The sequence below is a fragment of the Microchirus variegatus genome (assembly GCF_963457635.1).
Source record: "Microchirus variegatus genome assembly, chromosome: 2".
Classification (NCBI taxonomy): Eukaryota; Metazoa; Chordata; class Actinopteri; order Pleuronectiformes; family Soleidae; genus Microchirus; species Microchirus variegatus.
In genome coordinates, this window is record NC_139803.1 from 41,267,596 (window position 1) to 41,286,213 (window position 18,618).

An 18,618-nucleotide genomic window follows, 5' to 3' on the forward strand; every position below is an offset into this window, starting at 1 on the left:
CTCATCTCATTTCGGTTTTACAGTGCACACATTCAGACGACTAAGTTTTGAATAAATAGCAGATAATTCACTGTTTGTGTGGGCAGCAAAATGAGATTTTTTTATCATTTCTTTTTCCATCTGTCGCTTCGATCCGATCCGCTTTGATGTTGCAATGTGTCACTCTCCTCGTGTTTCCGACACTTTCTCTGGTTCATTATTTTTTATCTGCTCATTTTCTCCTCCACCACCTCCTCCTCCTCCTCCTCCTCCTCTGTCCGTCTTGGACACTTTACAGTTCACCTCAGGAATCCTGCCTTCTCAGCTGTCCGGTGGTGTCCCATAGCAACCCGATTTAGCCTCGGCCACCGCCCTCTTTTCGGCCCTCCCACCTCAGTTTGTTCTCCTCCTCCTCTCCTTAATTTAGCCCCCACTCCTCCTCCTCCTCCTGCAGCTCCTCTACCTCCGTCACACACCTTCTCCTCTCTGGCTTGGCCCGGTGGCCTCTGTGCTCTGGATTAGGAGTCGGTCTAAATTTGGTCATGCGTGGCAAAGGAGACGAGCACCTGCTGGGCCGTGGGCCGGCTGCACAGACGGCCTCGTCTTCTCTCTAAAGCCGTACATCAAATTACACCAGAGCCTGGGCATTCCTGTCACTCCTCTCACTTCACCACTCCACTGCCGCTCTCTGTCGTTCCACCAGCCGCTTTTTCTTTGGCCTTCAAATAGAGAAAAATCATAGTGTTTTAACAGTCATGACAATGGGTCATTTAGCCACTGCTGAAGCAAACATTGTATACAAAAATTTACAAATTAAAGTCAAAATGACTTTATATTATCTTAAAATAGAGTTTAGTTGTTTATTATTACTCATGCATTAGTGTGTAAAAAAAAAGCAAGGTAGAATGTAGCAAAGTTAATTAATACACAATACCTCAGCATTGTGTTAAGTTTAATTGTTTTAATATCTCAGAATTAAAGTAAATGATCAATAATTACCAAAAAGCGTTAGTGTAAACGAGTGTGAAATGGAAACAATCGTAATACAAATACATTTGAATTGTGTAAAGTTGCTGTTGAGTGCAAAAAGTGATATTTTATAAAAGTACTTCCTTATTTGTGAATGATCTGGTATTTTCAGTTGTTCGTGAGTGTAAAAAAGGGACAATATTGACCTAAAATTTAGTAAAGTATCAATGTAAAGTCATGTAAAAGTAGTGTAAACTATTTAAATACATGTACCTGTGAATATGCTATTTTTTACAAGTGTATATTTTCAATTTTTTTAAATAAACGACAGTGGTATATTGTTTAATAATCCAAACCAATTATTACAAATTGATAATTGCTTTGCTAAAAGTCACTAAAACTCTATTATAATTCAGTTTTTTTGTTTTTGATGAGCCATTTCCTGTACCATTAGTGTTGGTCACTAACTGATTCTTGAATTTTTGTATAATATGTTGTCATGAACAGTTATATTTTGGTGGAGGAATCATCTGAGGGGATTATTTCCACCACTGTTTCATATTTGGTGATAACGGTGTTACTTTGAGAGCTCAACATGTTCTCACAACCACTGGAACGGCTCATAACAGTCGACTTTATCAATCACAAAGAGCAGGAAACGAGCAGAACGAAGACACTGTATTTGCTTTTAAATTATTAATATGATTTCTGTCCAAAAACTAAACCAAAAAAATTGAATAGAAGTTTATTTTTTGAGTCAAACGCAAAATAAATAAAATCATATATTCTTTCCTGACTATCCTCTGTCTGTCAGTGAGTGGCACCATTTTCTTGTCTCTGGTGTTTTCCTTCTTCCGTCCTCCGTGGACGTGGATCTGCAGACACACTCCAGTGCACATGTCAGACATGGAAGCTCATGCAGTTTCACCCACACACACACACACACACGCTGTTGGACATTTTCTACCTAGCTTAATGTCCTCTGCTGTAATGTAAAATTAATGCTGTCACCCACTGAGCACAAGCCCTGTTTCACTGCTAATTTATACATCCCATTCTCTGTATGTGTGTGTGTGTGCGTGCGCTCAGTCTCTGCCTCCACCCACACCATCATCTGTAGTTAGTTATTCAGCTCATGTTCTTATTCTGCTTCTCCACCCACACACTCTCCAAACCCTGGCAAACTTTTGGCTCCACAGTGGCAGCACACTAACACACGCACGCACGCGCACACACACACACACACACACACGCACACACACACACAGTCAAGTTTGAGCGCTCACGTATCCAACGTTTGACGCTAAAATACAACAAAAGCTCCTCAAAAATAACCACTCGACAGCGACTGATTGATTGGATTGATGGAACCGACTCGACTGTCCCCGGCTGACGTACGCGACCGCTTCCATTAGGCACTTTTCCAGCCCGGAGAAAAGCAAGCACTCAGCGGCTGAGAGCCATTTACATCACTGTCTGCATTCTGCCCATTACGCTCAGCAGCAGCAGCAGCAGCAGCAGCAGCAGCATCAACTAATATAGAGTTTAGTTTCCGAAAATGTGTAGCACCTACTCGCACAAAATGCTCGACACAACACTCGCACGCTGGAATCGTTGCGTAGATTCTGCGAAAACAGACTTAACGTTGTGAAAGAACATAAGAGGGCTACAGGGAAACATGGATTCATGAATGGTTTTCATTCTCATACGTTTTCCTCGCGTCCGGAAACTTCAAACTCCCAGATTATGAAGTTACATCTTCATGTTATGAATGTTTTTGTTGTAATTAGCTCATTTAAAGCTAAAGTCACCAGTGTTTTGGTTAACCAATTGGCTGAAAATGCATAGTTATTAGTAATTCATTTACGTCGTACCAGCCGTTTTTTCTCCCTGTATACTTCCTGTTGCTATCGGTGTTGTTAGCATTCCCCACATTTCTTTACAACTCGCACACAAATAGTTTTAAATGCTGAAGTGGTGGTACACTTCTGTCTTTTGGCTAACTACCTGGCTGTTGCTACCATTAGCATCAATATTCAAACAAAAGATACCTAGGTATGACATTAGTGTTTTTTGCTGCTGTTGTTTCAAACACACATTCTGAAATGCAACTTATTCACTTTGATGCTTGCCGCTGTTCTTGACAACGTATTTTGGCTAACTTTTGGGCCGTTACTGCTGTTAGCATTCCCCATCCATCTCTGTAACTTGTGTACAAAAAGGTATAAACGTTGCTAAAGTAGATACCACCGATAACTTATATACTGTATATATATATTTTTAACTCATTTAGTCTCTTCTGTAGTGAAATTAAAAAAATGTTCATACTCTTCATACATTTTCTTCCTTGAGCAAAATTAATAAACAAATGCGTAGCAGCCTATTTAGCATTGTTGTAGTCCTTGTGCTGTGTTCACACCGAACTTTACATACAAAGTCGTACCCATAGCGTATGACGCTCGAGTTTAAATTTGTCAACTTTTGCGAAGAAGCGATGATAACACGACGGCCAATCAGCTTGAGTGGCCAGACGCCACTCAGGGAAATACTCGGGAGCTGTACGACACTTTATCTCTTGTGGAAACGTCGTCTTAATGACGGAACAACGATGAAATACAACGGTCTAATCAATTGATAGATTAGCATAATGGTTGACGAGTAATTGAGTCGTTGCTGCCCGAGAATAAACTTAGTTTAAGTAACTAACGATGTGAGGCAGGAGTCAGTTTGAGTTTTAGCACAGAACCAACAGCAGCTGCGGCACCGACATAAATGTCAAACAGTATATGTGAGCGCGCTCTCACTGTCAGCAGCTACTGTATTAACAAGGTCACTAAGTGAAGTGGACAGCAAAGGCCTCGCTAAGCACTTTTCACTCTGCTCTCTTCAGGGAAACGCTGAACTGCCTCTCTCTGTGTGTGTGTGTGTGTGTGTGTGTGTGACAGGTGAAGTTACGGTTCTCACTGTCACTATCTGTGAATGTCACAAAATCAGAGATGTTTCCACAGTGTGACCTCCCATCTCTATCTTTTCTCTCCCTATCTGTCTTCAGACGTTCACAGCTTGGTGCAACTCCCACTTGAGGAAGGCCGGGACACAGATCGAGAACATTGAGGAGGATTTCAGAAATGGCCTCAAACTCATGCTGCTGCTGGAGGTCATTTCAGGTACAGACATGTATATGTAAGGGCTTAAGGTTATAGGTCAGTCAGCGTCGCACAGAGAGAGGGAGACGTTTTAATCAGGGTATCGGTGAAAATGAGGGTGCAAACAAATAGGTACTATTTGTATTATAGGACGATACTTGATCTCGAAGTCGCTGCATTGAAGGTGCACGTCCTGTTGCCAGTAGGTGGCGCACACTTTTTGCCCCTACCGTGGTTGCCGCGGTAACCTGCATACTGATCACAGGAAGGTGAAGGCTGCGTGGCTAGTGGGAACACAAAATGTGAAGATGGGTTTTTAATAGTGCTGGACATGTTATTGGCGTCAATGTTAACGCACGTTAGCTCATGGTGCGTTTCCGTGACGGCTGACCGAAAAAAGACGTGCGTGACGTCATGTTTGCGTGACTCCCGAAGGAGCTAACGCAGCTAACGGAGTTAATTGGTAAACGGTGCCTGGACTCCGGTGTCGCGGCACGTTAACATGACGTCGAGTGCATAATTTTTTCCGGCCAGTTGTCATGGAAACACGTCGTGCGTTAACGTTGACGCCATTAACTTGCCCAGCACTAGTTTTCAACAATAATTTCGGCAAAAATGCATAGTATCAATTTATCAATTTCAGTACGTCCTGACGTGTACCCAAAGTTTGGTTAGTTTTGTGTATGGCAAGACCCTCAAAATTGCACTCAAAAAGGTATTAGAAAGAAAAGGAAGTCATATTGTGGGCTGTTTATTTCTTCTTTATGGTCGTAGAATATCTGTTACAGAGTTCGTGTTCGTACGTGAAATTGCTTGAAAATGGCCGTAGGTGGTAAAAGCACCAGCACAAATGTGTTGTTAAGAGATTTTAAGATTAAAAGGTGTAAAAGGGGCTGCATGGGGCTGAGAATGCGATACAGGTAACGTTTAAGTTTACATATGTTAATACACGTTAATGAAGAAAAACATAACTCCTCAATATATTTCTCTGTCTTCCAGGCGAGAGGCTGCCCAAACCCGACAAAGGCAAGATGCGTTTCCACAAGATCGCCAACGTGAACAAAGCCCTGGACTTCATCTGCAGCAAGGGCGTGAAGCTGGTGTCTATCGGTGCTGAGGGTGAGTGTCGTCGTCGTCGTCTCTTTACTCCCATCCTAATTTTTCCCTTTAATTAATAGACCGTCAGTCGCAGCATAATAGTTTTCGCTTTTCTCCGGCCGGTTTGTGAGCACCAGATGGCTGCTGACGTTGACGGCGTCAGGAGAATGTGAAGGAGCTGACCGCGGCACGACAGGAAACTGAACTGAACGTCATCCAAGTGTTTCTAATTATTCTGAACGTTTGAAGTGATCATGTATTAAAATAACACAGAAATAAGCAATGATAAAAGTGCAAAGTCTGAATGCATGAAAATGAGCGTTTAAATGGTCCTTTGTGCCAAACGTGTTGTTTTTAATGGGATAATGATACAGTGAGAGTGAGACTCGCACAGATAATACTGTGTTACTGTGAACCACAAATTACTGTGTAGATCACACTTTGTTTTGAACTCAAAGGATAAACAGGACAGAGGACATTAAGACAAAAGCGCTCACAGTCAGGAGAATTGAAGTCTCACACAAAATTCACCAAATGCAGCCAAGTTTTTGTTTTTTTTTGTCTTGTGAGCCTTCAGGCAGAGGAAAATTCAATTTGTCTGGACTGCAGTACCTTCAAACAGTACATGATTAAAGTCTGACCTTGTAGAGAGTCATGAGTGAACGGCCTGATTTTACTCTTTTATGTATTGATCATTGACTTACTCCTGTGTGTGTGTGTGTGTGTGTGTGTTTCAGAAATTGTTGACGGTAACGTGAAGATGACCCTGGGTATGATCTGGACCATCATCCTGCGCTTTGCCATCCAGGACATTTCTGTGGAAGGTTTGTGTTCATTTACAGTTTAACCAGATTACATTCAGTTATTTACACGTCTGCTTTAAAGGGACACTGCGTAGTATTTATGGGTTTATATGACCCAAAAATCCACTTTTTTTTTATACATATTATGTGCTCCTGCATTGTCATTGTCGCTGTACAATAGTTTTTGTTTCATTTTCGTAGCGTTTCAAAAAGTCATGTAAAATAACATGGTCGCGGCCCGCGGTTGCATAGCCACTGTTAGCAGCGAGACGCCATGTTTCTACGGGAGCCTGTAAGGACAAACACGAGAGAACAAATCGCGAAAATCTTTTTACGCGTTTAGAACGGAGGACCACGCGTATTTTACAGCGGATAAAGGAACACCAGTACCTGACCGTACGCCCGCACCACGGAGAAAGACGACGAGGACGACATTTGACCGGCTGAGGATACCGTAGCGCTCAGGGTAGGGAGGGGGTGAGCAGAGGAGCAGTTCGTTTTTTCAGCCTCTCCTCTAGATGTCACTATAAACTACTTACTTCACCTTTAAGTCTATTGGGGAAACTTAAAGTGGGATTATTTTTTACACAATTTAATGCTTTTATAGACAGTATTAATCGTGCTGCAGCAAACTCATTTAGCAAAAACATAAAAATATACTTTTTCCCACAGTTAATTTATCATAGTTGCAGTTATCATACTGCACTGCGGGGGGAAGTATTGTGATGAAATGTGATCACGATCGTTACATTTAAGCTAATCTAAGGTCGTTTTCACACCTAGTCGTCCGCTAAACTCCTTTTGAATGATGCATTCCCCCTCCTCGCCTGAGGTGGCGCTGCATGCAGGGATTACTGAAGGAGAAGATGAGACAAACGTTGAAGAAGAAAACTCGCTCATCTGCCGCATAAAAGCAAAACACGGAGCTGGATCAAATCCCATCTGTCGGGTTTTTCTCGGCTATCGTTCTACATGAACATGTATCTTTTTGGTTGTGTGTACCCACAATGCCCTGCGTCTTGGCCCACTTGAAGCGGACCCGTTTTAGGCGCGGACCGGAGTTCGGTTGCGCGTTCACAGCTCTGCAAATAAACCGGACTTTCCGAGCAAACGAGCTAGGGTTGGATTAAGAAGGAGCTGGAGTGAACGCAAACTAGCGCTGCAGCTTCACAGGAAGTGCTACGCTAGGAGCGTGAGAAGTTTCTCGTAGCCCTTTAAATCTTAGATTCATCTGAATGAACTTCAGGAGACGAGACTTTAGTCTATTTCGGTTTCTTCCACATGACGAGAGCGATCCGAGCGCTCGTGATTCACCCGAGAGATGCAGCGGTTTGATAATCACACTTTTAATCTCCCTGTCTTGTCATATGAGCACAAAATGGAGGCCCGCTCTTTTATTGTGTCAGTCACAGTTTATGCGTCTTAATAATGTGGGTAGAAATGACGCACTAAGAAAAACACTTGTACAAGTTATTTTAGTCCTTCCTCTAACTTCCTGCCCCGATCTTCACCTGCACCTGGCGTCCGCTGCATTGAGGACACAGTAAATCTGTGTTTATAGACCACAGACCTTCGTCGTCACTCGGCCGACCCTCACCTTCAAGTCGTCTTCACTCGGTCTGTCTTTATCGTCTGCCCGTGATATACCTGCGCTCCCTTTACTGCCGACCTACTTTCAACCTCTGATGATTCATCATTCCTGAGCCGGTGCAGGAGAGAATGTGTGAAAGCACCAAGTCGACTCAATTATCTTCATTTACCTCGTCACGATCCAACGTTGTCATGTTCATCATCATCATCATCATCCTCAAAATAAATAAAAGTGCCTGATTAAAAATGTCACTCACTCTTTTGCAGAGACTTCTGCTAAGGAGGGTCTGCTGCTGTGGTGCCAGAGGAAGACTGCCCCCTACAGGAACGTCAACGTGCAGAACTTCCACATCAGGTGGGTGCACAGCGCCTCACTGTGGCGTTCATTCAAAACTGCAGACATTTGTCTACTTTTTCCCCTTTCATTTTTCCTCACTTCTACCATGTTTTTTTCCCCTTTCCCTCCTGTTTGTCTTGTGGTGTCTCAGTTGGAAGGACGGCCTGGCTCTGTGTGCCCTCATCCACAGACACAGACCTGACCTTATCGACTACTCCAAACTGAGAAAGGTGCCCTGTCCTCTTTTTCCTCTGCTGTCTTTACAACCTTAGATTTAGTCCTCTGGGTCCTTCTATTCTTTGCTGTGCCTCATGTAAATACGTCAGTGACTTTAAACCTGAGCTGGTTCTTAAAATGAGACGATGCCAGTCAGTGTTCGGTATTTTAAACTGTAAAGTTTGACTGTTGAATTAAAGCAGATTAGAGCAGTGGTTTCCAAAGTCTGGGTCCTCCAATTTTGTGTAATTTTTCTAGTGCTGGGCACTAGGTTAACACATGACACGTTTCCATGACGACTGACCGGAAAAAGACGCACATGATGTTTACGTGCCGCAACACCATTTACCAGATCCGTTAGCTCCTTTTAGCGGCGTTAGCGCGCCTACAGTCGAACTGGAGCGGTCTGTTTATTAAACGAATAGAGCAGCGCTACAAATAACCAGCGTACCTGTGTACTGCGTATGTGTGCCTCTGTTTTTAAAGTTTAGCGTTACTTTAGCGACTCATTTTAACAATCGGGAGTCACGTAAATATGGCGTCGCACGCGTCTTTTCCGATCAGTCGACATGCGTTAACGTTGACGCCGTTAACGCGTCCACCACTAAATTTTTCTAATCTTTTACTTCAGATTTGTGTATATGTTTTACATAAAATGCATAAGACTTTTACATTTTTAAAGGTGCATTATGTAATAAATCTAAAGCAACTAGCCATAAAATCCTCCTAATATGTCACAGAGACTCAGGAATAATGTTTATATAACAAACTGAACTCACCAACAACAACAGTACAGACAAAATATTAGCATTAAAAAAAATATTCTGCAGACTGCAAATCATGTTTATGTTTTGAAATCATGTTTTGGCGTGTGGCGCCACCTACCGCCGCCTACCAATCATTGCAGTCAGTAGAGTCTCAGCTGCCGAGCAACCACGGGTTGCCAGTTACGTCAGAAAAAGAAACCTAAAAGACCTCGGGGTTTTGAATTTGAATGTAGTAACTGTTTTGGGCCACATTCTTACATATGGCGCCTTTAATTAATTTACCCAACATTCTAGAAAGTATTTGTTTACCAATTTAAAAATGATACAGATTTGGCTGTAAATAATGTAGATTTGTTCTCGTAAGGCTTGATTTTGTGATTTTGGGTTGGTTGCCCTCTTTAAAAAGTGGGTTTTCATAGAGTAAGAATGGGAAACAACAGATTAGAGTAATAAGAATCTATTATAATAGCAGTTGTTATTATCTGGCAATAAAGTATTGAAAATTGCTATGTCAGGTATTGAAGCTGGTCACTCCACTGTTTTTTTGGGCCATCGGTAGGTGATAGTTTTCTAAGTCTTTGGTTAAAAGTTTGGTCCAAACTGAGCCGCGTTTGTTGGTTTTTTCGTTCCCGTACGGCGTTCTGACAGTTGTTCTTGTCGCGCGTTTGTAGGACGACCCCATCGGTAACCTGAACACCGCCTTCGAGGTGGCCGAGAAGTTCCTGGACATCCCCAAGATGCTCGACGCTGAAGGTGAGGGGGGGGGGGGGATGACGCCGTTCTCGTCTCTGCCACTGCAACAGAGCAACAAGATGAAGACTGAATCACAGTTGAGCTTTTAAAAAACAAGCGCTCCTTTGTCCTCAGATATCGTGAACACACCCAAACCTGACGAGAAGGCCATCATGACCTACGTGTCCTGCTTCTACCACGCCTTCGCCGGAGCTGAACAGGTCACATATTTAAGACTAATGTTATTATTTAATCATCAAACAAAACCGCAGTAATGAATGAATTAGTTGTATATGTTAAATTTTACCCTCTTATTCTCTCTCTCTCGGTCTTTCAGGCTGAGACAGCTGCCAACCGTATCTGCAAAGTTCTGGCCGTCAACCAGGAGAACGAGAAACTGATGGAAGAGTACGAGAAGCTGGCCAGTGAGGTGAGAAACCACTGTAACCCAATCCTCCTACTCTCACTCTGTCCTAGAAAACATCCTCCTCCTCTTCTTCTTCCTCCTTCTCTGCAAACAACACTTCAATGCTCCCTTTGTTTTTCTCCTTTTTACTTCATCTCCAAACTTTCTCTCCCGTAACTTTAGAGTCAGGGAAACAAACTATGAACAATGAAGACGACAAGTTGTTTTGAAGCAGTAGTTTGGATAAATAATGAAAGATCTTTTTCTTAAAGGTGCAGTGTGTATGGGGTTTAATTTAACGTCGAAATAAGGATTGTTTTGTTTCTTTGCAGCCTCAGAATCAGCCTTTTTGGTTTAACTTAACCCTTTTACAACCACGGGGATCACCAGAGACACAGTGTATTTCAAATTACCGTAACTCCTCGCTACTTCGTGCAATTGTAATCTTTCGAACTGCCCCTGAAAGCCGTGAAAAAATACAAAAACTATTATTTACAAGATTTGGATTTAGTTACACAGAATATACCTCTAAAACATTGCTAAACTCCAAGAAACAGCACCAAAAGTTTGACTGAATCCTTCCTCCGTCACGCAAACGCCGCCTGCAGCTGCTGCTCATTCCCTCCCTCTCCCTACACGGCACTCAGTCAATACCGTAATGCATGTAATAGCACCAGAAAGCCCAGTTTAACAGCTTTCAGAGGCAGTTTGAATTATTAAAATTGCACAAAGTAGCTAGGAGTTACGGTAATTTGAAATACACCGGTGGTTGTAAAAGGGTTAAAGCAAGGGCCTTGCTCTACGGAGGCGGCCATCTTGCATCTAGCTGTGGCACAAGATGGCGGATGTCGTTAAAACGCCAAACCCCCGCTTAACCCCTTCTGTCGTCTTCTCAGTAGCGTAATCCCTAAACGGTCAAATAACCGCCAGATATGGAAAGTGAAAGTTAATCTCACCTGTGGATTTAACCGAGTGTTTTCTTTGCGCTCAGCTGCTGGAGTGGATCCGCCGCACCATGCCGTGGCTGGAGAACCGCGTGGCCGAGCAGACCATGCGCGCCATGCAGCAGAAGCTGGAGGACTTCCGCGACTACCGCCGCATCCACAAGCCGCCGCGCGTGCAGGAGAAATGTCAGCTGGAGATCAACTTCAACACGCTGCAGACCAAGCTGAGGCTCAGCAACAGGCCCGCCTTCATGCCCTCTGAGGGCAAGATGGTGTCGGTGAGTCGCACTAACCCACATTATTAGATTGAGAGTGTCCAGGAGGAACTCAGTTTATTAGCGAGATAAACAACAAATATTAATCGTTCTCTCGTGTTTTGGTCTAATAAATCTGTGAAGCACTGTACGTTCAGATTACCAGATTACGCCGTCGTAATCGTATTGACAGCAGATCAGATTTGAAGGTTTGTCATTTTTGTCAGACACATTGTCTTAAAGCGACAAATATAAGATTTACTTCCATAGGTGAAATTAGTCAAAGTCGAAGCTGTCGCAGTGAATTTGTGGGCGAGTCAACCTCTAGGGGGCGACAAACACTCCTCTACTGTCGTTTGATTTTGCCACACTTTTCAGACGGATGGACAATTTTTGCACATTAAAGGTAATTTTAATTCGGTAACAAAGTAGATATATTATGGCAAGAGTGGGCGGGGCTTGTTTGACATGCTAGCAGCAACACTTATAAACTCATCGAGTTCCACACTAAATATGATTTTAAAATCAGAATTGATGATCGGATTTTTCCCCACAGTGCTAAAAATAATCTCATAACCAAAATAATTGAATTGCAGTCTGATAATCTGAGTGTAGCCAATGCTCAAGCAGGGGAAAAAAAAAAACGTAGGGTTACAGTAGAGACGTACAAAGTCTTTACGAAACAATAGAAATTAAAAAAATCCAAATAAGAGGCTTGAAATAAAAGGAAAAACTGCTTTAATTGAGGTGGAAGATGAAGCTGTTCCTCTCCTCAGATCAACACAGTCATGATTAAACCTCCTCTTCCTCCTCCTCCTCCTCCAGGATATCGCCAACGCCTGGAAGGGTCTGGAGCAGGTGGAGAAAGGCTACGAGGAGTGGCTGCTGACAGAGATCCGTCGTCTGGAGAGACTCGACCACTTGGCCGAGAAGTTCAAGCAGAAGTGTTCGATGCACGAGACCTGGACTGCAGGTACAAACACAGAGAAACAACAAAAGGCAAGACCAGTCATTTATGTGGAGAATTCAAGGATAAGGCTGAGGAGAAAAGAGGAGGAGGAGGAGGATTAAATCTGGACTTTTATTGATGAAGAGGATCGGTTTTTAAAAGTGGAAACGCTGCGTCTGTGTGTTTCAGGTAAGGAGGAGCTGCTGTCTCAGAAGGACTACGAGTCGGCCTCCCTGATGGAGATCAGAGCTCTGATGAGGAAACACGAGGCCTTCGAGAGCGACCTCGCCGCTCACCAGGACAGAGTGGAGCAGATCGCTGCCATCGCCCAGGAGCTCAAGTAAGACGCAGCGGGGATTCACCTGGAAAACTAGACTCTCTTTCCCTGGATTTAGAGTTTTTATTCTGGACTAAAAATGATCAAAATGAATGGAAAGAAGTCGTCTAAAAGGCCACTCTTGCGTCAAAAAGTCTAGAAAAGTGCTAAATAAATACAAATTACACATAAAATACCATGATTTTCTGATAGTGCTGAGCACGAGGCTAACGCGCGTGACGTCATGTTTACGTGCCGCGGCACCGGAGTCCAGGCACCGTTTACCAGTTAGCTCCGTTAGCTGCATTAGCGCTGTTAGCGCTCCTACATTGGAACTGGAGCAGTCTGTTTATTAAAGGAAAAGAGCAGCGCTACAAATAACCAGCGTACACTCAGGAAAGGGGTTTTAAAGGGTTCTCTGGATCAAAATGGTTCTTATTGGAACCATTAGTGTAACAACCCTTTCTTCTGGAAAGGGTTTTTCAGAAGCAAATGGTTCCAGGTAGAACCTCAGCCCTTTTAGAAGGACCCTTTTGGAACCCTTATTTCTAAGAGCGTACCTGTGTACTGCGTATGTGTGCCTCTGTTTTTAAAGTTTAGCGTCACTTTAGAGACTAATTTTAACAATCGGGAGTCACGTAAACATGACGTCACTCGCGTCTATTTCAGGTCAGTCGTCATGGAAACACGCCATGCGTTACCGCTGACGCCGTTAGCGCGCCCAGCACTAGTTTATGACCACAGTGAAAGGAGAATGATTGCAATAGAGAGATCAGGAGGAACTGCAGAAAATACTGAAAATGTTCTTCTGTTGAAGAGTTGTAAGAGTTTCAGGATGCTAATGTTGGAGATAAGAGAACAAAAGCATATTAATGCGAGGAGGAGACGATGAAAAGGCTGATTCTTGTCGCAGCAGAAACGTCTGATCTTTTAGAGACGGAGACGATCACTTTGATGCTTCATCAAGTCAATTATGACCTGAGCAGCTCCGTAATCCTGAATATGGAAGAGATATCTGTCATTTATAATCTCTGAAGCAAAGATACCACATCGTCAAAAGTAGGAGTAGATTAGAGTGTTTTCAGCTTCTAAAATGTGAATATTCTCTTGTTTCTTTGCTCCTTATGACAAAAGAAATCATGAAAACAAATTTTTTTGGTTTGTAGACAAAACAAAACGTTTGAGAAACATCATTTGGCTCATCCAATACTTCATTATGACTGAATATTTGATTTAAATGTCCTCAGTGAGCTGGATTATCACGATGCTGCCTCAGTCAACTCTCGCTGTCAGGGCATCTGTGACCAGTGGGACAACCTGGGCACTCTGACCCAGAAGAGGAGGGACGCTCTGGAGGTGAGACCATCATTCATCAACGGTTACTCGGCAGATTTACTCGATTTTAAATGTTAAATTGACCTCAGTGGAGATGTTAGCGTTCACATGTTGCCGTCGTTGTGTGCAGCGCGTGGAGAAACTGTGGGAAACCATCGACCAGCTGTATCTGGAGTTTGCCAAGAGGGCGGCGCCCTTCAACAACTGGATGGACGGAGCCATGGAGGACCTGCAGGACATGTTCATCGTTCACAGCATCGAGGAGATCCAGGTACAGACCAGTTCACTCTCACACACTTTTAAAATGTTGTGGTCAAGTATGTGGTCAAACTATTTGGTTTAGTCCATAAAATGTTGATCAAAAAAAGTTGAAAAGTTGATGTTGATGGAAATAATGATGTTCTCAAATGTCTGGTTCTCAAAATGATACAGTTTTAATGATTTCTTTCTTGTATGGAGCATTTACGGAGCTGAAAAACACATGTTAGCTTGTTCCATGTCAATTAGAAACCTTGATAATAGCAGTAAGCAGCAGTGATATCAGAGGAAGATGAACAACAAACACCTGTCCATGTCCTCCCCCCTCGTACAGAGTCTGATCACAGCTCACGACCAGTTCAAGGCAACTCTGCCCGAGGCCGACAAAGAGCGCATGGCCACGCTGGGAATCCACAACGAGATCCTGAAGATCGCCCAGACCTACGGAATCAAGCTGTCCGGAATCAACCCGTACACTAACCTCTCCTCCCAGGACATCAGCACTAAGTGGGACACTGTGAGTCCAAACACGTGCTTTACAAAGAAATCCTGACCCGGAAGCTGCTGATTTTTAACATATAACAATATTTGACCGCAGGTGAAGCACCTGGTGCCCCTCAGAGACCAAATGCTCCAGGAGGAAGTGGCCAGACAGCAGGCCAACGAGAGGCTGAGGCGCCAGTTTGCTGCCCAGGCCAACATCATCGGACCCTGGATTCAAACCAAGATGGAGGTTCGTTTACCGCTCGCAGAATTATACGATAGATAACTGAAGAAGGGCTTTGTGTTTGAAAAAGTTTTTTTTGGGTGTTTCTACAGGAGATCAGCCACGTGTCCGTGGACATCGCCGGCTCTCTGGAGGAACAGATGAACAGCCTGAAACAGTACGAGCAGAACATCATCAACTACAAATCCAACATCGACAAGCTGGAGGGCGACCACCAGCTCAGCCAGGAGTCCCTCATCTTCGACAACAAGCACACCAACTACTCCATGGAGGTACAGAGGGGGAGGAGGGGCTCAAACTTCACATCTGGGGGGGGCTTATAGTCTTTATTTAACATTTGACCGTTGGTTCTCTGTCTGTTTGTGCAGCACATCCGTGTGGGCTGGGAGCAGCTGCTCACCACCATCGCCAGAACCATCAACGAGGTGGAGAACCAGATCCTGACCCGCGACGCCAAGGGCATCAGCCAGGAGCAGCTCAACGAGTTCAGAGCCTCCTTCAACCACTTCGACAGGGTGAGGAGCAAAGTCACACAATAGAAGATAATCTAAGATTAGTCGTGTTTTAGAAACATTAGACACGTGGATTTCTTTCCTTTGCAGAAGAGAAACGGCATGATGGACCCAGACGACTTCCGCGCCTGTCTCATCTCCATGGGCTACGATCTGGTCAGTACATTTATGTCAGTACATAAATAAATAAATAAACGTTATGCCTCTTGGCCCCGCCCACTCCACAAACGTCTAAACGCTCCTCTGGTCGTGACAGGGTGAGGTGGAGTTTGCTCGCATCATGACTCTGGTGGACCCCAACAACATGGGCGTGGTCACCTTCCAGGCCTTCATCGACTTCATGACCAGAGAAACCGCAGAGACAGACACAGCTGAACAGGTCATGGCCTCCTTCAAGATTCTGGCCTCAGACAAGGTGAGTCACGCTCTACAGGAGTGGGAGGAGCTAACGTTAACCTGGTCTCCTATTGGACGATGCCAGCTGTCAATCACATTGCTGTCCCTTAGCCTCCTCCTCTACCTCTCCTTAGCCTCCTCTCTTCCTCAGTCTCCTCCTCTTCCTCTCCTTAGCCTCATTCTCTTCCTCTACTTAGCCTCCTCTCTTCCTCTCCTTAGCCTCGTTCTCTTCCTCTCCTTAGCCTCCTCTCTTCCTCTCCTTAGCCTCCTCTCTTCCTCTCCTTAGCCTCATTCTCTTCCTCTACTTAGCCTCGTTCTCTTCCTCTCCTTAGCCTCCTCCTCTTCCTCTCCTTAGCCTCCTCTCTTCCTCTCCTTAGCCTCCTCCTCTTCCTCTCCTTAGCCTCATTCTCTTCCTCTACTTAGCCTCGTTCTCTTCCTCTCCTTAGCCTCCTCCTCTTCCTCTCCTTAGCCTCCTCCTCTTCCTCTCCTTAGCCTCATCCTCTACCTCTCCTTAGCCTCGTTCTCTTCCTCTACTTAGCCTCCTCTCTTCCTCAGTCTCCTCCTCTTCCTCTCCTTAGCCTCATCCTCTTCCTCCTCCTCTTTCTCTCTTCCATCTCCTCCTCTCTCTCCTTAGTCTCCTCCTCTCTTCCTCTCCTTAGCCTCCTCCTCCTCTTCCTCTTCCTCTCCTTAGCCTCCTTCTCTTCCTCTCCTCAGACTCCTCCTCTCTTCCTCTCCTTAGACCCATCCTCCACTTCCTCCTCTCTTCCATCTCCTCCTCTCTCTCCTCATCCTCCTCCTCACAGATGTATCTAACCCTCCTCCTCTTCTTCTTCTCCTCCTCTCCTCCTCCTGCAGTGCTACATCACAGTGGAGGAGCTGCGTAGGGAGCTTCCTCCAGAGCAGGCCGAGTACTGCATCAGTCGTATGACCAGGTTCACTGCACCCAACAGTCCCACTGACGCCCTGGACTACATCTCCTTCTCTAGCGCCCTCTACGGGGAGAGCGACTTATAAGAAAGAAAGAAAAACAAACAAAAAACCCTCCTCTTCATCCCTTCTTCCCAGCTCCTCCTCCTCCCTCCTCCTCTCTATATTTTCTCCTGTTTTGGGAGAGAGCGATTTTAAAAACCCTTCCACTGTCCTCTGAGCAGCCTTTGTTCTTATCATCTTTTCCTCTCCTCTCCTCCTTCCTTCCTTCCTTCCCTTGTTCCCTGCCCAGAGAGAGTGAGAGTAGAAGACTCTGCTCAGATCTCTTTTCCTTAAAGAACAAACAGAAATGTGCAGGTATTGCACTGAACTTATGTAAAGGAACGTACATATAAACATACCTGTATTTATTTATTTAGGAGAAACAAGTGTTGAGCAGAGCCTCCTCCTCTCCTCCTCTCACTCCTCCCCTCCCTCCCTCTTTCTCTCTCTCTCCATCCTTCAGATGACATATTTTTTTGTAGAAGGGTAAATTAATTAAAGAAGGAATCGTGGTATAAAAAAACAAGCTGCTTGGTCAGTTGGCTTGGTTGTGTATTTGTGCAGATGCATGCTTGTTGTTGACGTTTAGATAAATGCTGCTGCTGTCGTCGTCGTCTGTGTGAGTCTCAGGCGACGAAGACGACGACTCTTCCCTTAATCGTACAAACTAAACAAAAATATAAATAAAATCAGCACATATTTTAGCCGAGGAGAAACGCGAGACGGGTGCTGTCGCAGTTTTTATTTTTATGTAAAAACAAACGCCACGTCTGAGCGATTTAACGAGCTCCAGTGTGTGAGATTTAGTGACATCTACTGGTGAGGCTGCAGATTGCAGTTAACGGCAAAGACGACGCTACGAACTATGGAAAGTATGTCGGATTTTCCGCTTTAAAACAAACAACCTCCATTAAAAAAAAAGCATGTTTTAAAGGCCAAGAAAACTTTCCTTTCCTCCGGTATTCGGTCCGATCGGACCGATGTTCACGACTTTCATGTGTGGGGAAAGATCCTCATTGGTTTCTTGCAGTTACTCATCTTAACCACTAGATGGTACACTGCATTGAAGTTAAAAAATAATGAAACGTGATTATTTAAGAGCAGTTAAAATACACTTTTTATGGCTTTGGAGAAAAAGTTGCGTATTCACTTTTACGTAAACCCAAATAAATCTCACGCACTGGTCCTTTAAATCGTACAAAGCCCCGAATGCTAACGGAAAGATGAACGAGAGAATCTAAAACATTGTTACGAGCAGAGAGAGAGAGGGAGCGAGCAACTCGACGCAATGCACTGTGGGTTAAAAACGTAGACATGGCTAAACGAAGGAAGACGAAAGAAAGATTTTTAAAAAAACCGTCACGTCCAGAGAGAGCGATCCCCGCGAGCGCTAGCTCTCTACGTCCAAACGTCCACGAGGAGCAGAGACGTCGGGACGTAGAGAGTGAGCGGAGGGAGCGGTGAGGGGGACGGACAGGACATCGCGGGGGGGAAGTTGTGGACATAAATAAGGAGAATTGAAACTGTACGTGGGACCGCGGCAGGCTTGTGTTAGCGAGGAAATCCCAGGTTTGTTTGTTTTTTTGACGACGATTAAAAAAACAACAAAAACCCAGTGCGGAGTTGACTCTTTTTCTTCTTCTCTCTACGTCTCTGCTTCATTCTTCTCCTCGACCTCATCGTCTTAAAAAGCCACTGTGTCCATCACTGACGTCACAAATCACACTTTAAATCACTTTAAAAAGTTCAACTTGGAATAAAAAAGGAAAAGTATATTACTAAACACACGTTGTTTGTGTCTTCATTTTTAAAGCTGCGGTGCGTAACTTTTGGTGTTGATATCCTGTCTGTTTTGCTTCATCTATCAGACCTGACAGAGGGTGCGTTTGTGTGTATACAGCAGCAGAGCAGGGAC

At 44.2% G+C, this 18,618-nt stretch overlaps 1 protein-coding gene across 1 annotated transcript in view; it reads left to right on the forward strand.

Annotated features, from left to right (window-relative positions):
* The window catches only part of actn3b (actinin alpha 3b), a 33,893-nt gene extending 15,407 nt beyond the window's left edge, over positions 1 to 18,486 (forward strand). The window contains exons 2-21 of the mRNA XM_083909583.1: positions 4,001 to 4,115; positions 5,094 to 5,213; positions 5,930 to 6,016; positions 7,853 to 7,940; positions 8,074 to 8,152; positions 9,577 to 9,658; positions 9,773 to 9,858; positions 9,975 to 10,067; positions 11,035 to 11,265; positions 12,067 to 12,214; positions 12,380 to 12,530; positions 13,754 to 13,862; positions 13,972 to 14,112; positions 14,434 to 14,616; positions 14,698 to 14,832; positions 14,919 to 15,098; positions 15,195 to 15,341; positions 15,429 to 15,494; positions 15,595 to 15,753; positions 16,590 to 18,486. Of these exons, the coding sequence (XP_083765709.1) occupies positions 4,001 to 4,115; positions 5,094 to 5,213; positions 5,930 to 6,016; positions 7,853 to 7,940; positions 8,074 to 8,152; positions 9,577 to 9,658; positions 9,773 to 9,858; positions 9,975 to 10,067; positions 11,035 to 11,265; positions 12,067 to 12,214; positions 12,380 to 12,530; positions 13,754 to 13,862; positions 13,972 to 14,112; positions 14,434 to 14,616; positions 14,698 to 14,832; positions 14,919 to 15,098; positions 15,195 to 15,341; positions 15,429 to 15,494; positions 15,595 to 15,753; positions 16,590 to 16,748 (2,559 nt within the window). The 3' untranslated portion in view covers positions 16,749 to 18,486. The remainder of the gene's footprint in view (positions 1 to 4,000; positions 4,116 to 5,093; positions 5,214 to 5,929; positions 6,017 to 7,852; positions 7,941 to 8,073; positions 8,153 to 9,576; positions 9,659 to 9,772; positions 9,859 to 9,974; positions 10,068 to 11,034; positions 11,266 to 12,066; positions 12,215 to 12,379; positions 12,531 to 13,753; positions 13,863 to 13,971; positions 14,113 to 14,433; positions 14,617 to 14,697; positions 14,833 to 14,918; positions 15,099 to 15,194; positions 15,342 to 15,428; positions 15,495 to 15,594; positions 15,754 to 16,589) is intronic.
* The last annotated feature ends 132 nt before the right edge of the window (positions 18,487 to 18,618 follow it).